The 19,659-nt window shown below is 40.3% G+C and overlaps 1 protein-coding gene across 1 annotated transcript in view; it reads right to left on the bottom strand.

Moving 5' to 3' along the window:
• Positions 1-3,822: 3,822 nt before the first annotated feature.
• The window catches only part of PTPN22 (protein tyrosine phosphatase non-receptor type 22), a 230,343-nt gene continuing 214,506 nt past the window's right edge, over positions 3,823-19,659 (bottom strand). The window contains exons 19-21 of the mRNA XM_082246091.1: positions 10,808-10,838; positions 6,505-6,576; positions 3,823-4,500 (exon numbers count right to left, since the gene is read on the bottom strand). Coding sequence (XP_082102217.1) covers positions 4,436-4,500; positions 6,505-6,576; positions 10,808-10,838 — 168 coding nt within the window. The 3' untranslated portion in view covers positions 3,823-4,435. The remainder of the gene's footprint in view (positions 4,501-6,504; positions 6,577-10,807; positions 10,839-19,659) is intronic.

The following is a 19,659-nucleotide window of genomic DNA, read 5'->3' as shown; positions in this document are numbered from 1 at the left end:
TATGTGTATATATATATATATATATATATATATATATATATATACACATACATACAGTAAAACCTTGAATTGCGAGCATAATTCGTTCCGGAAATGTGCCTGTAATCCAAAGCACCAGTATGTCAAAGCAAATTTCCCCATAAGAAATAATGGAAACTCAGATGATTCAAAATAGAAAAATGGCTGTACATTGGTGTGTCCCAGAAAGCTGCACACTGCCCCATAACCAATCAGGAACAATGTAAGAAAGTATGCAGTCTGCTGGGGCATCGAGACTAATTCCTGCGTCCCTCGAAATGTTGCGCCCGGGGTGACCGCACTGGTTGCCCCTCCACGCTACGCCACTGCAATCACATGGGATATCATGAATATAAATTTTTAGTGCTAAGAACTTATTTTTTCCACAATCTCCAATCATACCCATACTTTATATTCTTGTTTTTTTAACTGCTGTACTAGTGGTTGAATGTTGTATATTTTAGGTATGACCATATAGTGAAATAACAGAGAAACAAAATTAAAAAGATAGAGTTTTTTTTTTTTTTTATAAAATATGTATGATCAACATAAATAATCTTACATTTACCAATATAATGATAATATATAGTCAGTAGGAACATTTGTTTTTTTTTTTTTATAAAATATGTATGATCAACATAAATAATCTTGTATTTACCAATATAATGATAATATATAGTCAGTAGGAACATTTGTTTTTTTTTTTTCTCAATCTTTATTGAACTGTGAGCAAACAGTTAAATTCACATTTGAAATACATATGTGTGAAGTATCTTATCTGCCTAAAGACATGTTTTTCTACTGAGCCAATTTTGTGATCTGCTGCGTTATTTAGCCTGGTCCCTGCCCTGCAATTAAGTAATACAGCTTGGTCAATGGCCCACCCTTGTCTATGATTGGGCAATAAAGGAGCAGCAGCTCACTAATGAGTTCCTCCCTGTACCCTCTTCTCCTATCAGCACACTTCCAGTGTTAGATTGTCAGCACTGTGCGATGCGGTCTTAGTGGCTTACAATGCTCTCCCTTCATTCCTCGGCCCAAACAGTGCTCAGGATTTCAGGAAACCAATAAAGAGATAGACTACCATACTATTTAAAAATATATGTTATTATTTTAATAAATACATAACTGGATTAAAAGGGTTCCTTTTATATCTACTTACAGTTCTTCTAAAAGCGGAACTCCAGCCAACAAGATGAAAATGAATAGCTCATTAAAACATAAATAAAATTGCCAACTTGTGCACTAGTATGCACCTTCAGTGCAGGGATTTCTCTGGATTACTTTTTCTGCCACTAGATCCCTTCAGTGTGATGACCAGCATCATTCAACTTAATACTTTTGAGCCCAGGTTGTCCTGGATGTGCCCCAACCTGTACTGGACAGTGAAAAGAGGAGCAGCACAGTGATGATCTCATCTCTCTGTCACTCTGTTTCCTTTTACTATTAACAAGTTTATGATCATCACTTGAACTGATTAGCTGTTAGTGCTGCTTCTTCCTCTCACACCCCATTTCTGCAATACAAGCCCTGCTTGTACATGTCCCACTGCTTGCTGATTACATATCTGCTGATTTTTGTCTTTTATATCTACCTAGAGCTCAGTTTTAAAGTCTAATTCCAGGATTCTTGTCACATTATACAGTTTGTTTGCACCAAGCTGGTCCAAACAAACTATCTGCTTCACTAACAGATGCCTCCTGCTGTATTATTAGTACATACCTCCTAACTTTCTGAGATGGGAAAGTGGGATACCTATTAGGAAAAGTATGCAGCCATAAGATGTACCCCCTGCCATGCCCTTTTACAAGGAGAAATTATGCACAAAAAATTATAGGTTAAAGTGGCTGTAATGCTCAGACATGAAATATGAACTAAGCATACCCCTCTATAGTGTGTACTTGTCTCAATTAAGAGCACTAAGTGTCATTTCTGTCTGCTGCTTTGTTCCTCTGCTATCAGCAATGAACTTCTGACAAGTTTTCCTGACATCAATAGAAAAAAGGTGACAGAGGAGGGACAGCTTCAGCCTGTGTTATCTTCCCTCCAATCAGCTCTCAGAGTTCTCCTCACTGAGCTCTGCAGAGTGTAATGCTGGCCATACACTACCCAAAATTATCGTTCTAAAATCTGTCATTTGGTCCGATCGTTCGTTTTTCGTCCAGTTAATGGGCACAAATTGAAAATCGTTTTTAACTTTTCAGAGCTGAAAAATCGAAGGAACAGTTTTGAAAATCTGCCGACTGAACGATAAATGGAAAGGTTAATGTGTTTCTCGGCCGACTTATTTGCACTAAGCATATGTGACAAACTGAATAAAAAACGGATTCATTTATGTCCATTGAACGATTTATTGTTCGAAATTTGGTCATTACATAAAGGCACGATTGTCTGCTCTCACGGCTGATTTTTCTTTTTTCGAGAATAAGTTTGCCTGATATTTCGTCTAGTATATGGCCAGCTTAACTTCAGCTCTCCGCCCCCTGTTTTTCTGAACTTTCTGACAAGCTTAAAACATTCAGCACTTCGAACAGATGTAGAGAAGAGAAGACGGCAGATAGACAGGTACACCTTGTATAGTAGGATTTGTTTAATCCCTATGTATCACCTGAGGATAGTATCTTCACTGGGTATATGTAAGGGTGTACAACCATTTTAAACCCACAAGAGCTATTTTTAACCCCTACTGTTCCTTTATATCAGCTTTTGGAATGTACAAATACAACAATTTAGAAACTGGATAAAATGTTTAGCACTGGGAAACACTTTTTGGTATATAAATAGTGCTTTTTTTCATTACATGTATATACATCAGACCAAAATGAGGGACAAATGAGGGGGAAAGAGGGATAGAGGGACTTTGTTCCAAACGAGGGACAGACCCTCTAAATCTGTTACAGTTGGGAGCTATTATAGTATGTAGATTCAGCTACATACAGTATACAGCTTTCACTTGCTTCTCCATTTTTTTTTTTTTATTTACCATGGATTCTATGATATGGTTTTAGAATGATGATAGTGCTGTACTAAATGAGGGAACCTGTTACTTCACATTTTGTTATAAAGTATACAGCGCCGCACTGAGGCAGTGGGATGGAGACTTCCCATCACGCTCCTGGAACAAAATCGAGTAAGACTGAGCACTTCCCTGCCATTCACAGGAAGCTGTATATTTCATCAATGAATACAGGCCTTCTTATAATTGGCTGAGGAAAAGAGTGTGACAATCTGCCTTCCTCTCCACCTCAGCAAATCAGAGGAAGCCCTGTGATCATTGATAAAATATCCTTACTGTGAATAGCTGAGCAGCACTAATTTTGTTTCGGGAGCGGGACAGGAAGTCCCCGTACCGCTGCTGGAACACAGAGCTATGTACTGTATGTAGCTAATGCTACATACAGTTTATACAGCACTCCCAACTCATGCATCTTTTAGTGCAACAAATCGTTTTTTTGAACCAAACTATTTAAGGTCACAAGAAACCTGGATTCAAGCTGGTCATAGATGGATCAAATTTTGGTCCATGTCTGGCTGCTCCCGCTTGACAGAGGTTGATCTAACTATCAACTACTGTTGAAGGGGCTTGTTGGAAAATGTTTCTCAATCAGTGGTTGTAGCCTCTGATCAGTAAATTCTGACTGTGGAGAGTCCTTGCTGTCCAAATACAATGTCTCAGCAGGAAGGAATCTTTTCTCGACTGTGGATGGAAGAATACATTGATCTTTTTTTTTCAGCACACTGGCTGAGCGAAAGAAACGATCCATCTATGGCCAGTCTTGAGCTTTAACAACATTAACTCACAATTGGTCATTGCAAGATACAGTATAAGGAAATTAATTTATCATCTCTAGTTAACAGGAAGTGCACTACACTAGAAGGTATTCGGTATTTACACCCGCTGACCAAGACATTGTAGCAGTTGGATACAGGAATGCAAAATGTGAAGGACAAAAGATATTAATATGGCTTATTTTAATACACACATCTAGGTGTCATGCCAGTTACTTCTCATCTTCAGCAAACATGGAAGATTTGCATAGAAACCTATTATGTACACATATACTTGGGTCCTCTTCACAATAAGGCACTTCCAAGTTGGGAACTGCATTATAAATTTCTGCATGCCATGACACCTGCACATTTTATATTTACGATAATGTAATACCTCCAGTATCTAAGAACATAGGCTTAGACATTTTCCAATTTTCATGGCAGTAGGTGCACTTTGTCTATGTGTATCATAAATGTAAAAGCTTTGCAAACCCTGAATTCTACATATGAGACCACATGTAGGAAAGGAACAACTCAGACTTGTAATATTTTACAGTTAAAATGCAGCATGACACTGTTAGAACTGTCAAATGACAGTGGAAACGGGAAGTGACAGAGGTTCCAATGTGCACGTTGTGAGGTTGCATTAAATTTTCCATGTTGATGGTGGATTTCTTGGACCCTTTGGTTTAGCAAATCGATTACCAAATCCTAGAGATAGAAAGAAAAACAATACAAACCAAAATTATCTTTTTTTTTGTGTAATTAAAGCCCAACTTTAGCCAATTTTTTTGTTTTGTTTTTGGATATAGTACAAAAGGGTTAGGACTTCAGATTTTTATTGCCATCTGTGTTCCTTGTTTGGGAGATTTACCCTTACTGTATCAGTGATGGGGTGTCACAAGGATGGGATATTATTGATTATCTTTCTAACAGGAACAAAGGAAGCAATAAAAGCACAAAAAACATAAAATGTATTAAGTAAAATGAGGAAGGGTTATCATACTTGTGTATTCATGTGGTTTTGACACCCACACCCTCTCATTTCTTGACTTGGTGTCACTGTGACAGGTTATGAAAGAAGATTTTCCCACTAAGGATGCAGGCAATAATAAAAACCTGACAGATTTTCTTTATCTTACCCTATCTATTGAAAACTTTAAACAAGTTTTGACTTAAAAAAAAAAAAAGTATTTCACATTAATAGTATAATTCTGTTGAATGTACTTGTCATGCAGATATTTTTTATTTTCTTGCTTTAATTTGTTTCAGCCCCTCTTCTGATTTGTTTACAGCCTGTGTTGATGGGCCTTTGTCAAAATCAAACAAGTTTTGCACATACATGCCCACTGGATTGCAAAACCCAATTAAAGCAGGTCACATGCAGGTTAGAAGGTCATCTGCAGGTCATATGCACTTATCAATGAATTCTGAATGATCTCGGAAACATCTCAAACATGCCATTGACACAAGCTAGAGGTGGCATCGACACAGGCACATTGACAGTAATCTGAGTTTCAAATCAGAAGGTGGCAGAGGGCATGAAAACTGCAGCCCAGTCCCACTAAAACTGGCTACATTGGACAATACAAACAACAAAAATGGGATAAAAAGCACTCCCCCGGGCAATGAAAACTAAGCTGGTAAATTTGGGATAAAATATCATGACAGAAAACTCCAGTGAATGGATGGGAAAACACTGGCCACCATGTAATTGGCATACGTGGTTAGGCAGTACCTTGAGTGGGAGCCAATGCTGAAGACAATATACTTTGTCTTACTTTGGCCATCCCTGCACATACGTATGTGGTGCTCCCCTTCTCTTTCTTCTTTTTTCCTATATCTCTATTATGCACCTCTCTCCACACTGCCTTTTGGCTTTGTGGTTGTCTGGGGCCTTTTTTTTTTTTGTGATATGACCCCCCTAACCTTTCTATATATTACCCTTTTAGAATGCGTTTGGTGTGCAGCTACGTTTGAACCTGCCAAGTCCCTTCAAACCGCCTATTTGGTGTCCTGATTTGTGGGTCTCAGTGCTCCCCTGGAGTTTTCCCCCGGGTCCTTGGCCTGGGGTTTTCCCTGTAGGCTACTGTTGTCAGGCATCTCTGAAGTGCCTGTGCAGCGCCCCCTATTCCAGCCTTTGAAGACTTGTCCACTATCATTATAATATGTATGGTGAGCATTTTGTATATTTTCTTTTTGTTTGTTTTTTTTTTTCTTATTTATTTTTTTGATTTTTTTTTTTTAATGAATATGTGATTATGTACTCTATGTTTTTATCAAGTCTGCCATTAAGCTAAGGGTCTCTGATGAAGCACTTTGGAAAATCACAACTCAGTGAAACGCATTAGACCCATGCTATATACTGGATCATCAGCAGACTATCCATATTTGTTGGATGGATCTATTCTTCATGGCGGATTTGTAATGACATTTGTATTTCTGTGATGCTTAGTGTATTTTTTTTTATTATGTGTATACAATAAATTGGCTTTTAACTGTACCTAACTGATGCTTTATTATGCTCACCTATGCACACTCCACATCCTCTAAAGTCCCCTTTCCTTTATTGAGTAGGGTCTGATCTGTTTGTGGTTCATTTGAGCCCCAGATAGTTCCCCCTCTTTTTAGTTTTGTTTATCTACCATTGGGATGTGGATGTGGTGTGCAATCATCGTCAATACCGGCTTGCTCCTTTCTGATAAAAACCCTTACCAAAGTTTAGGAACGAAAGGGGACCACTTGACTGAGAAGAATCAGACTCTGATTTTGCCAAACTGCAAACATCTATGAAAGAATAAAAAGATGAATTCTTAATATTTAATACAATTTTATTTGTTAACTATCAGTTTTGAAATCTTTTATTATGTGATGTATTTGTCTACAGTAGGACAATAGGACAGCTGCCCATAGAAGGGTTGGATATTGGCAAACAATGAAACAAAAAAAAAAATGTAGGCCAACCCAAGATAACCCTTTCATCACTAGCATGTCTTGGTTTTGTAGCAAAGCATTACCAAGGGCACGATCATAAACACAAAGAGTGGGACTTGTGTCCCTCAATGAACTCCAAGAAAGCAATCCCAACAAAAAACAAACACTAACGCCCAACATAAACAACAGAAACTGGGCACTGCCTGCAGCTAAAAAAAGCCACTTAAAAGCTGGCATCAGATGAGACCAACATCCACCCAGTAGAACTTAAAGAATGTGTAAACAGAAGGTCAGGTGTCAACCTTAAAAATCCGGGAAACAGTTGGGGGGGGGGGGGGGGGGTGAGAGCACTCACAGATTTAGTAGAATGAGCCTTAACAGGAAAGAGGAGAACCCCTTTAGATGATAGGCTTGAATGATGGTGTGCCTGAGCGATCTAGAGATGAAGGAATAGGAAGCCATTTGAAGGCCTTCAAGAGTTACAAAAAGGGAATCCGTCTTTCTAAAGAAGCAGTGGCTGAGAGACACACTAGCACAACCTAAACTACAGACAACGGAGAGAAATTTCCTTTTGATCAACTGGAGCTTAACAAAAGGACAGGAGAACAATGTCCTGGGTAAGGCGACAGGCAGAGATGACTTTATGCGAGAAGGAAGTCCTAGGCTTTAACATCACCTTGTCCCTATTCAAGACCAAAAATAATTATTTGCAAAATAAGGACACTATTTCAGACACTCACCTTGCAGAGGTGATAGATACAAGGAAAGCAACCTCATGAGTGGGAGTAGAGAGAGAGACTGAAGAGTCTGAAGCTTCTCCTGGGAAAGGAACACTCTCTAGCCTGAGATGTTTTCAGGGCCAGACCCAGATATTGCAAGTGATCATTTTGTTCCATCAATGATTCTTAAGGATTCAGGACCTGAAATTCTGTAATGTTTGGACAGTCAGCCAAACACTTCTCAGAGCCCTCGTCAATTGTTCCCATAAACGGGAGGTTGTCTAAGTATCCCACAATAGACGTGCTATGGCAGCACAACAGGGCTAGCATTGAAGTCAGCACTGAAGTCAGCACTTTGATGAACAAGGTGCTGAATGGAGACTGAATGGCAGGACAACTGGAAATATGGGAACATGCATGTAGGCATATTTGATATCCCCAGTAGCCAGAAAGTCTCTCATAAAGGTAAGTAATAACAGGTCTGGTGGATTGCATCTGGAATTAGTAAAAACAAATGAAAACATTCAGAGATTTGATGTTGTGGGGGGGGGGGGGGGTTGTGACTGTGAACAGGTGTCAGTAAAACCCTTGAAACCACGCTTCACCTGGGACTGCATCTATGACACCTTGGACCAGAAGGCCCAAAAGAGCCTAATAGAGATGTGCCAATCTGTGAGGAGACACAGCAAGGTTTTAAGGCAGAAAGCAAGGAGGGGCAGGGAACATAGAGTTTGTAGCCCTGGGATACCACTTCATGCACCCAAGCATCTAGAATGCAAAATGCACAAGTATCTGCAAAAATCAACAAATGCTACCCCTACCATGGAAAGTGGGGGCACACCTTCTTGAAAGGCTTGTCTGAGGATTTGGTAGACTTGTCTGGTTGATGGGGAGTCAAGCATGGCGTATCTCAACGCTGAAGCTTAAGTAGTTGCAAAATAGACACTTCTTCACAGTCAGAGAAGAAGACTACTTCACAGTCTGCTCCTTAGACTTCTGCTGGAGAGTGCTCTTATCACCAGATGAGAACATCTAAGGCTGATTCAAAGAGGTGTTGTCCCTTGTGATTTTGTGCATCAAACATTTGACAAAATCGCACCATAGTCCAGCACTTTAGCAAGGATTCCCTATGCTAAAAGGTGACACAATGCAAATCAAAAAGTAGACAAGGGCTAAATTAAATTTCCAAGATGACTGTTTACCGAAGTCCCATATCTCTAGGAACATCCACATTTTGAAGGTAGCCAGATGCTCTTTTTCAAGGTGAAAGACCGAGACGTCTGTCACCATGAAAATGAGGGTCTGTGTACTCTCAAAATGTTGGCGTTTCAACTGATATGGGACTTTAGTAAACAGTTTATTTTGCAAGTTTATTTGGAGTGCTGTTTTTTTTTTCTTATAATCAGGATTTGGCATAAGGTGGGACCCACCCAAAAAAAAAAAACTGAATTCTGGAAAAGGCTTCCAACAACTTTTCATATTTGATCCTTAGAAGTGGTGCATCCTCCATTGGAATATTAGTCATCTTATTAAGGCGAGATATGGCAGGATCCACAAATAGAACAGATTACTTCTCAACAAAATCTGCACCAAACAAATACTAGGCCAGTAAGTGCTTCGGGGAAGCAAACAATCCATCATGGCACTTCATATCTTCATATAAAAACTTCTGGAAAATGAGTGCAAAGAAAGGTTTTTGCTTCCCTAGGGCCCCTACAGGACTCAAAGTTGGAAAAATTAATGGTAGAAAAAACAGGTTAATCCTCTAATTTCAGAGTGGTGTGTACATAGCATCAATGAAGACTGAAGTGGTCTCTTTTAACTTGGAAGTACTGTATGAGCAGTGGAGTGACTCAGAATCAGACAGAGTCTCTGTGGTCAATAGCTAAGAAGTTATTAAGGCAGTGGGTAAATCAGATACATATTATGCCAGAGAGGCCATGCAATGAAGCCTATGCCCTCTGCTATCTGGGTAAACAAAATACCTGGGAAATTTGGGTTTTTCCTGCATGACTGTAGTAAAAAAACCTCATCCAATAAGGCAAAGGATCTAGGTACAGCCAATGAAGCTAGGAAGACTCTGTAGATGGGAGAAACTTTAATAATAAAAGACAACAGGACTCAAGAGTGCAGATTTCAGAACCATCAGTAGGTGCGCTGCAATCAGCACCCTTTGGCAGAAAGTAAGATGGGGCACTGATACAGTGGGACTGCCCCCCCATGCCCCCCCCCCCCCCCCCTTGTCCACAACCAAGCATGTTTTAGTTGCAAAGAGGTTAGGCAATGGATAGACTCAGGGCCAGACCTCAAATACAAAACCCATGTAGCTGGCAGAAGGGGAAGGTCAGTACCTGGGGAGTTGTATGGCTAGAGATGATTAATGTATGTGGGCAGTAGGGAAATATTGAAGTTCCATGTAAATCTTTGTAACAGGGGCAGCAATGAGTAGGTACTTTCTGGATGCTGCATGGTGGGAAAGAGAGTGCGGGACTAACGGTCCACACAGTTGAAGACAAACTAGCTCAGGATTAAGTCCCACATGACAAAGCTAATGGGAAAAAAGGAACTATTGGTGGCCAGTGACCAATAAAAATGAACGAGCTCCTGGTGCTTGGCTTAACCAGCCTAACCACTATATAAGTCTTCAGAGACAAGACACTGCAGAGCCAATGCTTGTGGCTCTGGATGTGAAAGCTTCCTACAGCTAATTTAACCAGTCTGGAACTTAACTTAGTCTTGAAAGTGCTCCACACAAAACCCAGTAACTAAAGGTTACTTTCAAGCTACCCCTACAAAATCACCAGCAGTGGTGTAGGGTCATTGAACAAAAATACTAAAAACACAGGTTAGTCAGTACAACAGTCACCTGTCCTCCATCTATCTCATCAGAATGCATGTGCTTCCATTGTGGAGACTCTTTAAAGGTAGAGTTAGGGACTGCAGATATCAGGGTGCCTTGGCGCGGCCTGCAGCTTACGCATGTATTTGCAAATGTGTGCAGCTAAACCCCTGTTTTTAACGCATACTGTTAGACAGGTTAATTTGGCTGGTTGCTGGCTGGTTGGTAAGTAGTGACTGGAAATCCCTTCGTTTTTTAAATAGTCAGTACAACAGCAGAGCTGAAAAATATCCATCCTACTAGGACACTAGATTAACAGCATCTAGCATGCTGTTAGTGGAAGGGGTTGTACCCTTTTACCATAAATTCATTTTCTATATAAAAAAAAACAAAAAAAAAAAGCAAAACAAATCAGATGATTTAAAAAAAATAAAACTAATTGGGACTGTTATATTTCATATTGCAATAACCCATGTAGATTTGTATAGTTCATTCCAGACTCCAAACATTAAGAGGAAACACTTACTTTTCTTTACATTCTTCAGTATCTTTAAACTCTAAATGGAAACGGAAAAATAGATCTTAGAAACAAAGTTGGCATAATTACCTTTTAACAAAAATCAGTGTAGTCAAATCCTGCTTTCTCAATTTAAAGAAACATTTTGGTCATTAAGAATGCTAAATAAGTTTTGAGATCTGTATGTTGTGGGTACTGTGAAGACTTCTAATGCAGAAGGAAAACAGCTGAAATTGCTGCAAGCTCTCCTCCTAGACTAAACGGGCACTTGTTTTTTCTCCCCACTAAATGTTTTTTTTCTCCCCACATGTTGGTTCAATAGCCTGATTACTCATACAATAAGTTCATCCACCACTCCACAAAGTCTTAGGTCTCCAGAGCAGCTTGACCACAGATATGGCACATATGTAAAAAATGTACCCCAGGCTGCATTGCTACTGCTTGTTCCTTATTACGGTGTTGGCTATTATTAATTAAAAGCAAGGAACAATGAAAAACTGTTGGATAATTCCTAAACATATGATTGTTATTGCAGTTGGGTTCCTTTCTAAATTGGTTTTCACCCACGTTTCCTAGTTACCGAGTACTAAATGATTGAAAAATGTGAACGTCTAACGAAACCACCTTGGAGTTGGTGTTAACAAGATTTTGCTCTCTTTAATTGGTTTTTGCATTTCCATAAAAGTCTATGAGGAAGCAAAACTGAAAGGATGCAAAATTCTGAATATTCTCAGAAGTATCTCACACTGATATCCAGCTGGTGCCATCAATACAATCCTAAAACTATCAACATAGACCCTTAAAATTACACCATAAGGATAGCTACGTTCCTACGTACAGTGGAGCAATAGATACGATCGTAGACACCCTCTAACAGGAAGTTGAATCACAGCAGAAGCAAAAAAAAAAGAAGACATTTGGAGATTTGGAGGATGTGAGACCAATAGTTTTCGAGTAAAAGTGGAGCTCCACCCAAAAAAGGAATTTCCGCTTTAAGCACTCCTCCCCACCTCCCCTGCCACATTTGGCATGAAATTATTTTTTGGGGGGGAGCAGGTACCTATTTTTGACAGGTACTCGCTCTCACAGCGATCAGAGCGGAAGTTATCCTCTTCCCCTCTCTCTATGCAATCTTCTGGGACATGTTACAGGTCCCAAAAGACTACCAAACCATTCAGCAGGTGCAGCAGGGCTGAGTGCCCACAGTCGAAATGCCGATGCCGGGGAGAGGGGAGGAAGACAAGCGACGGGCTGAGTGACCACATTGCTGGATCCTGGGACAGGTGAAAGTGTGTTTATTAAAAGTCAACAGCTACACTTTTTGTAGCTGCTGACTTTTAATAAACACAAAAAAGACTGGAGCTCTGCTCTAAGGAAGCATACTGAACTAGAATTTTTTCAAACAAGAGTTATGGTCACTTTAATGGTACTCAAACTGGCTTGTCAGTCTCAATTCCCAGATTTTATTGTTTGGTCACTTGTCAAGTCAAAAAAGTTGTGGTTGAAATCTGAATGAATGCAACAAAATTGCCAAGTATATGGGAAGTATTAGTTAGCCCATGGAGATGAGAGGACAGTCACTGTTTTCGGGTGATAAACTCCCTAGTCAGTAGTTGTTGACGTGAACATTCGTTGAAACCTATCTCTTGATACTGTTCTTCTCTGAGATAAGTAGTACCCGCTGTGTCTCCCTGTACTTCTCACCTTCTCCCTCTTCTCTTTAACATTGATATAACCTTACTAGGTCAGCAGAGTCCACCTCATCTCACCAGTGCTATGAAGATTTGCTGTTCGGAAGCAATCTGATCGTACCTGCAATTCAGACCCTATACTAAACTTCCTAGGTGGCAAAAGTCATGTCCAAGGCTTCTGGTTACTCTTACTTTTTAAAGCACCAGCAATCTTATTTAACCACTTGACCTTTAGATGGTTTTATAACCTTCATGACCAGGCAATATTTTTGCTATTCAGCACTTTGCTAATTTAACTGGCAATTGCGCAGTCATACAACGCTGTACACGAATGAAATTCATGTAATTTTTTTTCCACCCAAATATAGCTTTCTTATGGAGGTATTTGATCACCACTTGGTTTTTTATTTTTTGCTATATGAATGAAAAAATGACCGCAAATTAGGAAAGAAAAAAACCCCAATATTTTCTACTTTCTGTTATAAAACATATCCAATAAAATCAATTTTCTCATAAATGTAGGCCAAAATGTATTCTGCTACACATCTTTGATTAAAAAAAATCCCAATAAGTGTATGTTAATTGGTTTGTGTGAAAGTTATAGCATCTACAAACTATGGTCAGGACTGGCCCAAGACATTGTGCTGCCTGGGTCCAAGAATAAAATGCCACCCCCCAAAAAAAAAAAAAAAAATTACGCCCACCAAAAGTCCCCCACATCCATTATTTTATCATGATAATTAAAACTAAAATGAAAATTATCAGGAAGTCAGATTTACATGCAACAGCACCCCAACTTTACACTTTAGGAGTGCCCCCTTAACATCAGGAGCTCCATACTTAGCATCAGGAGCCCCCTATCTAACATCAAGAGTCTCCTTTTACATCAGAAGTCCCCCTCTTTTACATTAGGAGTCCCCCTTTGCATCAGCAGTCCCTACTTACATCAGAAGTCTCCCTTTATGTCAGAATCCCTCTTTACATCAGAAGTCTCCCCCTTCACATTAGTAGTTCTCCCGCGGCTTTGGTTCTTCTACCCCCTATGCGCGTGCCTGTGTCCTCCAGAATATACACAGGCTGGTGAGGTTAACAAACAGCCTGCTGGCCCCAACTTCCATCACTACCAGAAGCTGCTCGACAGCCTACAAACTTTTGCAGACAAAACTATATTTTCCATGCGGCGCGAGCTGAGGAGCCTGCTCAGCTACTGGCACCTTCCTGTCATTGGCTGGGACAGGATGGAGGGCCTGCACAGCCTGAGGCTATAGGACATCAGAGTGGCCCAGGGGGGAATTTTGCACCCTGCCCCTCCTAGGGTGACAACATTTCCAAAATGCCATTCAGGGACAATTTTGCCAAGGACAGGGGGGCGGGAATGTAGTCTAAGGGTTGATCAGCGGCGGGGTGATTTGTTGGGCGAATGGCTGGTGTTAACACTTAAATCATCTGAGACCTTGCAACACTAACAAGTCACATGACAACGGGGAGTGAAAATGGCGAATTGGGCCCAATTTGGACATTTTCACTTAGGGGTGTACTCACTTTTGTTGCCAGCGCTTTAGACAATAACAGCCGCCTTGGTTTCTGGGGTTTCATCTGGGGCGGGCTGCTTCCTCCTTGGCCGTATGGATCCCCTCTATGGCGGGTATGCGACCCCGCAACCTGGAACTATTTTGTTTCCAGTTTCTGACAGGCTGAGCGCGGTGGTTGGGTGGATTTCCCCCGCCCCATTCCCCGCTGCTCACCAATCAGCTAAGCGTGCCAGGCGCACGCGCAGTGCGGGTTCGGGTCCGGTCGCGTCACATGCCGGCAGGCGTGACCGGCCGGATTGGAGTCTTTATAAACCAGCATTCAGTTTATCACAAACTCTCGGCCACGTCTATACTAGATGGGATAACAGGACTATGCACTTTATATCCACATTGGTAAGATCTTCTTAGAGCGTTCCCTCGTCCTCTAGATCGGGCACTTTTTTTGGCTTCTTATGGTGTTTAATTACCCTCTTACATTTATATTCAACAGCCTCCACACCTCCCTTTCTTTGACTGGCGGGGGACACTCTTCTCTGAAGCGCAGTCTTCATATACTTTTTTGTTTATTTGGATCGCATGGTTACTTTTTACATTGGTAAGATCCCGCTGGGACAATACATTTACATATATATATATATATATATATATATATACATACCATTCTTTATATACATTAAATGTCCCAACTAGCACGCAAACATGCTGAACCATTTTTCTGTTCATTTACAGTCCTTGTTTTTGATATTCTTTTTAGATGGTGGGTCACGTACGCCCCCCTCTTTATATAGGCATTGTTAATACAAACCTTCGTTTATTGCCTATCTTCATCAACTCATCAAGTCCTTAGGCCTATTTTTTCACGATTTGAGTTAGTCTCCTTGGTGAGTCATTTATCAGTTTTCATTTTTTGATATTTATACTGTGAGTCACTTACCAGTTTTGAAATTTATAACTAAACAGTTACATATATTTTTATATCTTTAATAATTATATCTCTTTACATATAACAACCAATGTTGCAAGACAGATTTTTACCTAACATCAATTTCATACATGCCTTTTTGCGTGATTTTATATCCATTTCTATTATATTACAGTATATGTCAATGCATCTTTTACAACCACTCATCCTTATATATATCTATTTAGGACTCCCATACTCGCCTTGGAGGCGTTTTTGATATCTGTCCTGGTTAAATTAGGGGGCCTTTCTCCCCATTTTATCTCTGGGACCAATCTGGCCACTTGGGAATACTGTGAACACCAAGGTCATCTCTAAGCTATGTATGTATTCAACATATAACAATATTCGACTGGACGTTTTCTCCTCCCCGGCCGATGAACTCATTTTGACCTGTGCATATTACTGTATTTATGATTATGTCTCTTCTCAATAGATATGAATACAAGCTCTCTATAACTGTGAAACAAACTCTCTGTCAGGATAAGACCCCTAAAGAAGCGGACAACATACCGCAAAACATGTTGGGCAAGACCTACATATATTGGGCATTTTTGTTCATAGTGTTAGCATGAGAGTCTGTTGTTCAATTTATGCTTGATTTTAATGCACTATTATATGTCTGTATATTCGTGTTTTCTTTTTTATCAATTTGATTCAATACATTTCTATGATTTTATGATCTGATATCCTCACTTTACCGTACCTTGAAAGTCCCCCTGCCTCTCATAGTTTCTTCTCCTTTGTATCTAATTTATTAGGGACGGTGGTACACTTCCCTGCTTTCTGATATCATTATTGACACCCCAATCATTAATAGCTGTGTGTTGAGTTGTTTTGTGGGGACAGCAAATTTACACTGTTATATAAGCTGTACACTCACTACTTTACATTGTAGCAAAGTGTCATTTCTTCAGTGTTGTCACATGAAAAGATATAATAAAATATTTACAAAAATGTGAGGGGTGTACTCACTTTTGTGAGATACTGTATATATATTGTGACAGGAAGTCAGGTAAATCTGTGGATGTAGTCACAGACAGGAGATACATTTCCACCTGGTTTAGAAAATTCACCAATTACTATAGGGTGTCAGCTGCAAAGGCAGCAGGAAGGTGTAAAGAAGTTGAAACCCATTCAGCTGTTCGGAATGAGGAAGTTAAGGCCTGTATAATTTGTCCAAAGGAAGTCTATTGATTGCTGCCTCCTGACGCTGTGTGGGCATGGGGAGAGGAGGACAGTCAGATGTGTGCCCCCTGAAAGCTGTGTGAGCATGGGGAAGACCTCCTGAAGCGATGTGCGCTGAGGAGGGTAACAAGTGTGAAGACTACTCGAGGTGAGGTCTTGGATCGTTTCTATGTGAAAAGAAACCAATGGACATTTCCTGTGTAAAGGGGAAATTAATTAAGACTGAAGACTACTCAAGGTGAGGTCTTGGACTATTTCTATGTGGAAAGAAATAAATGCACTGTTTGTTATGTGAAGAGACAAGCAAAGGGACATGTTCAATGTGAAGAGGAAAAGGGACATGTTCAATGGACATTTGATGTGTGAAGAAAAAACATGGACTATTGAGTGTCTGCTGTAGGATCAGCAAAGTTTGCCCAACAGTAGGTTGGAGACAGACTCCGTAGGTAGGTTCCTGTATGTGAGAAGGTAGCCGCCCACAGTGGCAAGGATTTATTTTATTTATGTTTATTTTGAATTATGCTGTTTTTGAAGCTTGTACTTGTGTGAAGAAAATTGCAAGAATAAAAAACCTTACACTGTTGTTTTCAACCACTTCTCGGCTATCTCCCTGTGTAATAAAACCCCCTCAAGGGGTCATCCATACCCGCCACCGAGCTAATCTCTCACAATATATATATATATATATATATATATATATATATATATATATATATATATATATATATATATATTTTTTTTTTTTTTAACATACAGTAATACCTTGGTTTGCGAGTAGCCTGGCTTTCGAGCGTTTTGAAAAACAAGCAACATTATTTTTGAGATTTTGGTATGCGAGCAAGCAGTATAAGCATGCCATTCCCTCTGTTAAAAAATATTATGTGTCCCTGTGCCTGTGCTGTATAACAAAATGCAGAATATACCTTCTATCAGAGCGTCTCCCGGCGCTCACATGACTCCTCGACTCTCTGCTCTCCCCATCGGGCGGGGCCGAGCACTCCCACTGATGTCAGTTGGGGAGGAGAGGAGCAGAGAGCCCAGGAGTTACGTGAGTGCCGGGAGACGCTCTGATACAGTATAGGTAGAAATCAAATCAGCAACTTTTAAATACAGCACAGGCACAGAGACACGTTATTTATCAGAGGGAATGGCATGCTTATGCCATCAGATGGCATAACTCCTCATGGAAAAGATTGTTTCGGCCGCAAACGTTTGTAGGCTGTCGAGCAGCCACTGGTGGTAATGGAGGTTGGGGCCAGCAGGCTGTTTGTTAACCTCACCAGCCTGTGTATGTTCTGGGGCTGGACCTGCATGCCTTTACAGTATTGTACTATAGATATGATAGCAGCAGGAGGGGAGGATCTTAGAGTGGACAGAACTGACAGAGCTGACAGGCAGAGAGGGGAGGGAGGTACAGTACCATATTTTGAACTTCAGGTTAAAAAGTTTTTTTTTCCAGTACACTTTATACTGTATTTTGTATTGCTATAATTATTTTTATGTATATAAATGATTGTGGAATGAATCATCTGAGTTTTATGGGGAAATTCGCTTTGACATACAAGTGTTTTGGATTGCAAGCATGTTTTTAGATTTTTAATTTTTTTTGCTCTTACAGTGATGAACATGGGTTATATTCCTAACAGCTGTGATTTACTCTGTAGAAATAGGAAGAGATAGCCTCGCCGCCACACACCCCACCCAGCACGAGTGGTTAGTAGGTAAACGGGCCACGCCCCAAACATTTTTCTGCCCCCTTTTTGATTAAGGCCCAGGGGCAGGTGAGGTGTGCAGTGGCCAGGCTATCTCTTTCTATTTCTACAGCGTGCTTTGGGTCTGGACAAACCTTTCCCCTGCCTGCATCCTCACTAGTCAGTGGCATCCAACCCATAGGACCTCGTCAGCCTGAGTGGGGGCCCCTAAACATTTATCCTGGATCATAACTGTGATCTACTATTGTGTGCTGTGATTGGCCCACAACTATCACATGGTACAGAGTGCTGTGACTGGACTGGGTACCATGTGATAGCTGTAGGCCAATCACAGCATCACTATAAAAATTGCAGCTGGATGATGTGCACATACATGATTCAGCCTGCCCATGGTACCCTGCATATACTGTGGCCAGGGGGCAACCGCTTCAGGAAAAACAAAAAGAAACGTGCCCCCCCCCCTTCATGCAACTAGGCAAGTTTAGTTTACAAAACGTATTTAAAGGCAATTAAAGAAGTAAACAAACTGTTGTTTGTGTGCAACTGAACTAATATCATGTAGATAGCAATATAGTGAGTTTACTGTTGGGCTTGTGGAGAAATATATTAGATAGCTTATCAGAAACCTGCCATGCAGTGTCAAAGGGCAATGTAAAATGAAATAAACAGAACTAGTAATGTGTTAACATTACTAGAATCAGGCATTACAGTTTGGCTGAACTGTAGATCTGTGGCAAGTGGTGAGCACTGTCCTGCTGGTTACATAGTTAGTGAGGTTGAAAAAAGACCATTTCGCAAAACCAATAAAAAATAAAAAACAGTAGAGAAAACCCAAACATACAATTCCATATACACAATCCTATACCAGCAGTTGATCCAGAGGAAGGTGAAAACCCCAGCAAAGAGTTAACCATTTTTCTACAGCAGGGGAAGAAAATCCTTCCTGGTCCCCCGAGAGGAAATGGGATATTCCCTGGATCAACTTTACCTATATATATATATTAGTACCCATTTATATTATGTACACCTAGGAAGGAATCCAGGCCTTTTTTTTAAGTAATCTAGTGAGCTAGCCAGAACCACCTCTGGAGGGAGTCTATTCCACATTTTCACAGCTCTTACTGTGAAGAAATCTTTCCGTATTTGGAGACGAAATCTCTTTTCCTCTAGACGTAAAGAGTGCCCCCTTGTCCTCTGTGATGACCTTAAAGTGAATAACTCAAAACCATGTTCATTATATGGACCCCTTATGTGTTTATACATGTTGATCATATTCCCCCTTATCTCCTCCTCTTCTCAAGAGACAATAAATTCAGTTCCTCTAATCTTTTCTCATAGCTGAGCTCCTCCATGTCTCTTATCAGTTTGGTTTCTCTTCTCTGCACTTTCTCCAGTTTCCGAATATCCTTTTTGAGAACAAGTGCCCAAAACTGAACTGCATATTGCAGATGAGGTCTTACTGATGATTTGTACAGGGGCAAAATGATATCTCTCTCTCTGGAGTCCACGCCTCTGTGGGATGAGTGACCACATGTCAGCTGAAGGTTTTTTCTGGTATCTATCTATGTGTATTGATGTTTGATGTTTGCTGCTCTTTTAGCCTGGATCCCCTCCCTGTTCTAATAAAAATGCATATGTTTGTAGCTGAGAGTTTGTCTTTGTCTAGATAGAACAACTATGGGGAGGTCTTGTGCATGTACTCTGATGTACTGTTCTGTCTGTATATGTTGCTTTCTTTCATAAATATATGAAAATCAAAACATTAGATGTTTGGAGT

Source organism: Pelophylax lessonae (genome assembly GCF_965119305.1).
Source record: "Pelophylax lessonae genome assembly, chromosome: 2".
Lineage (NCBI taxonomy): Eukaryota > Metazoa > Chordata > Amphibia > Anura > Ranidae > Pelophylax > Pelophylax lessonae.
This window is presented reverse-complemented; position numbering and strand designations above follow the sequence as displayed.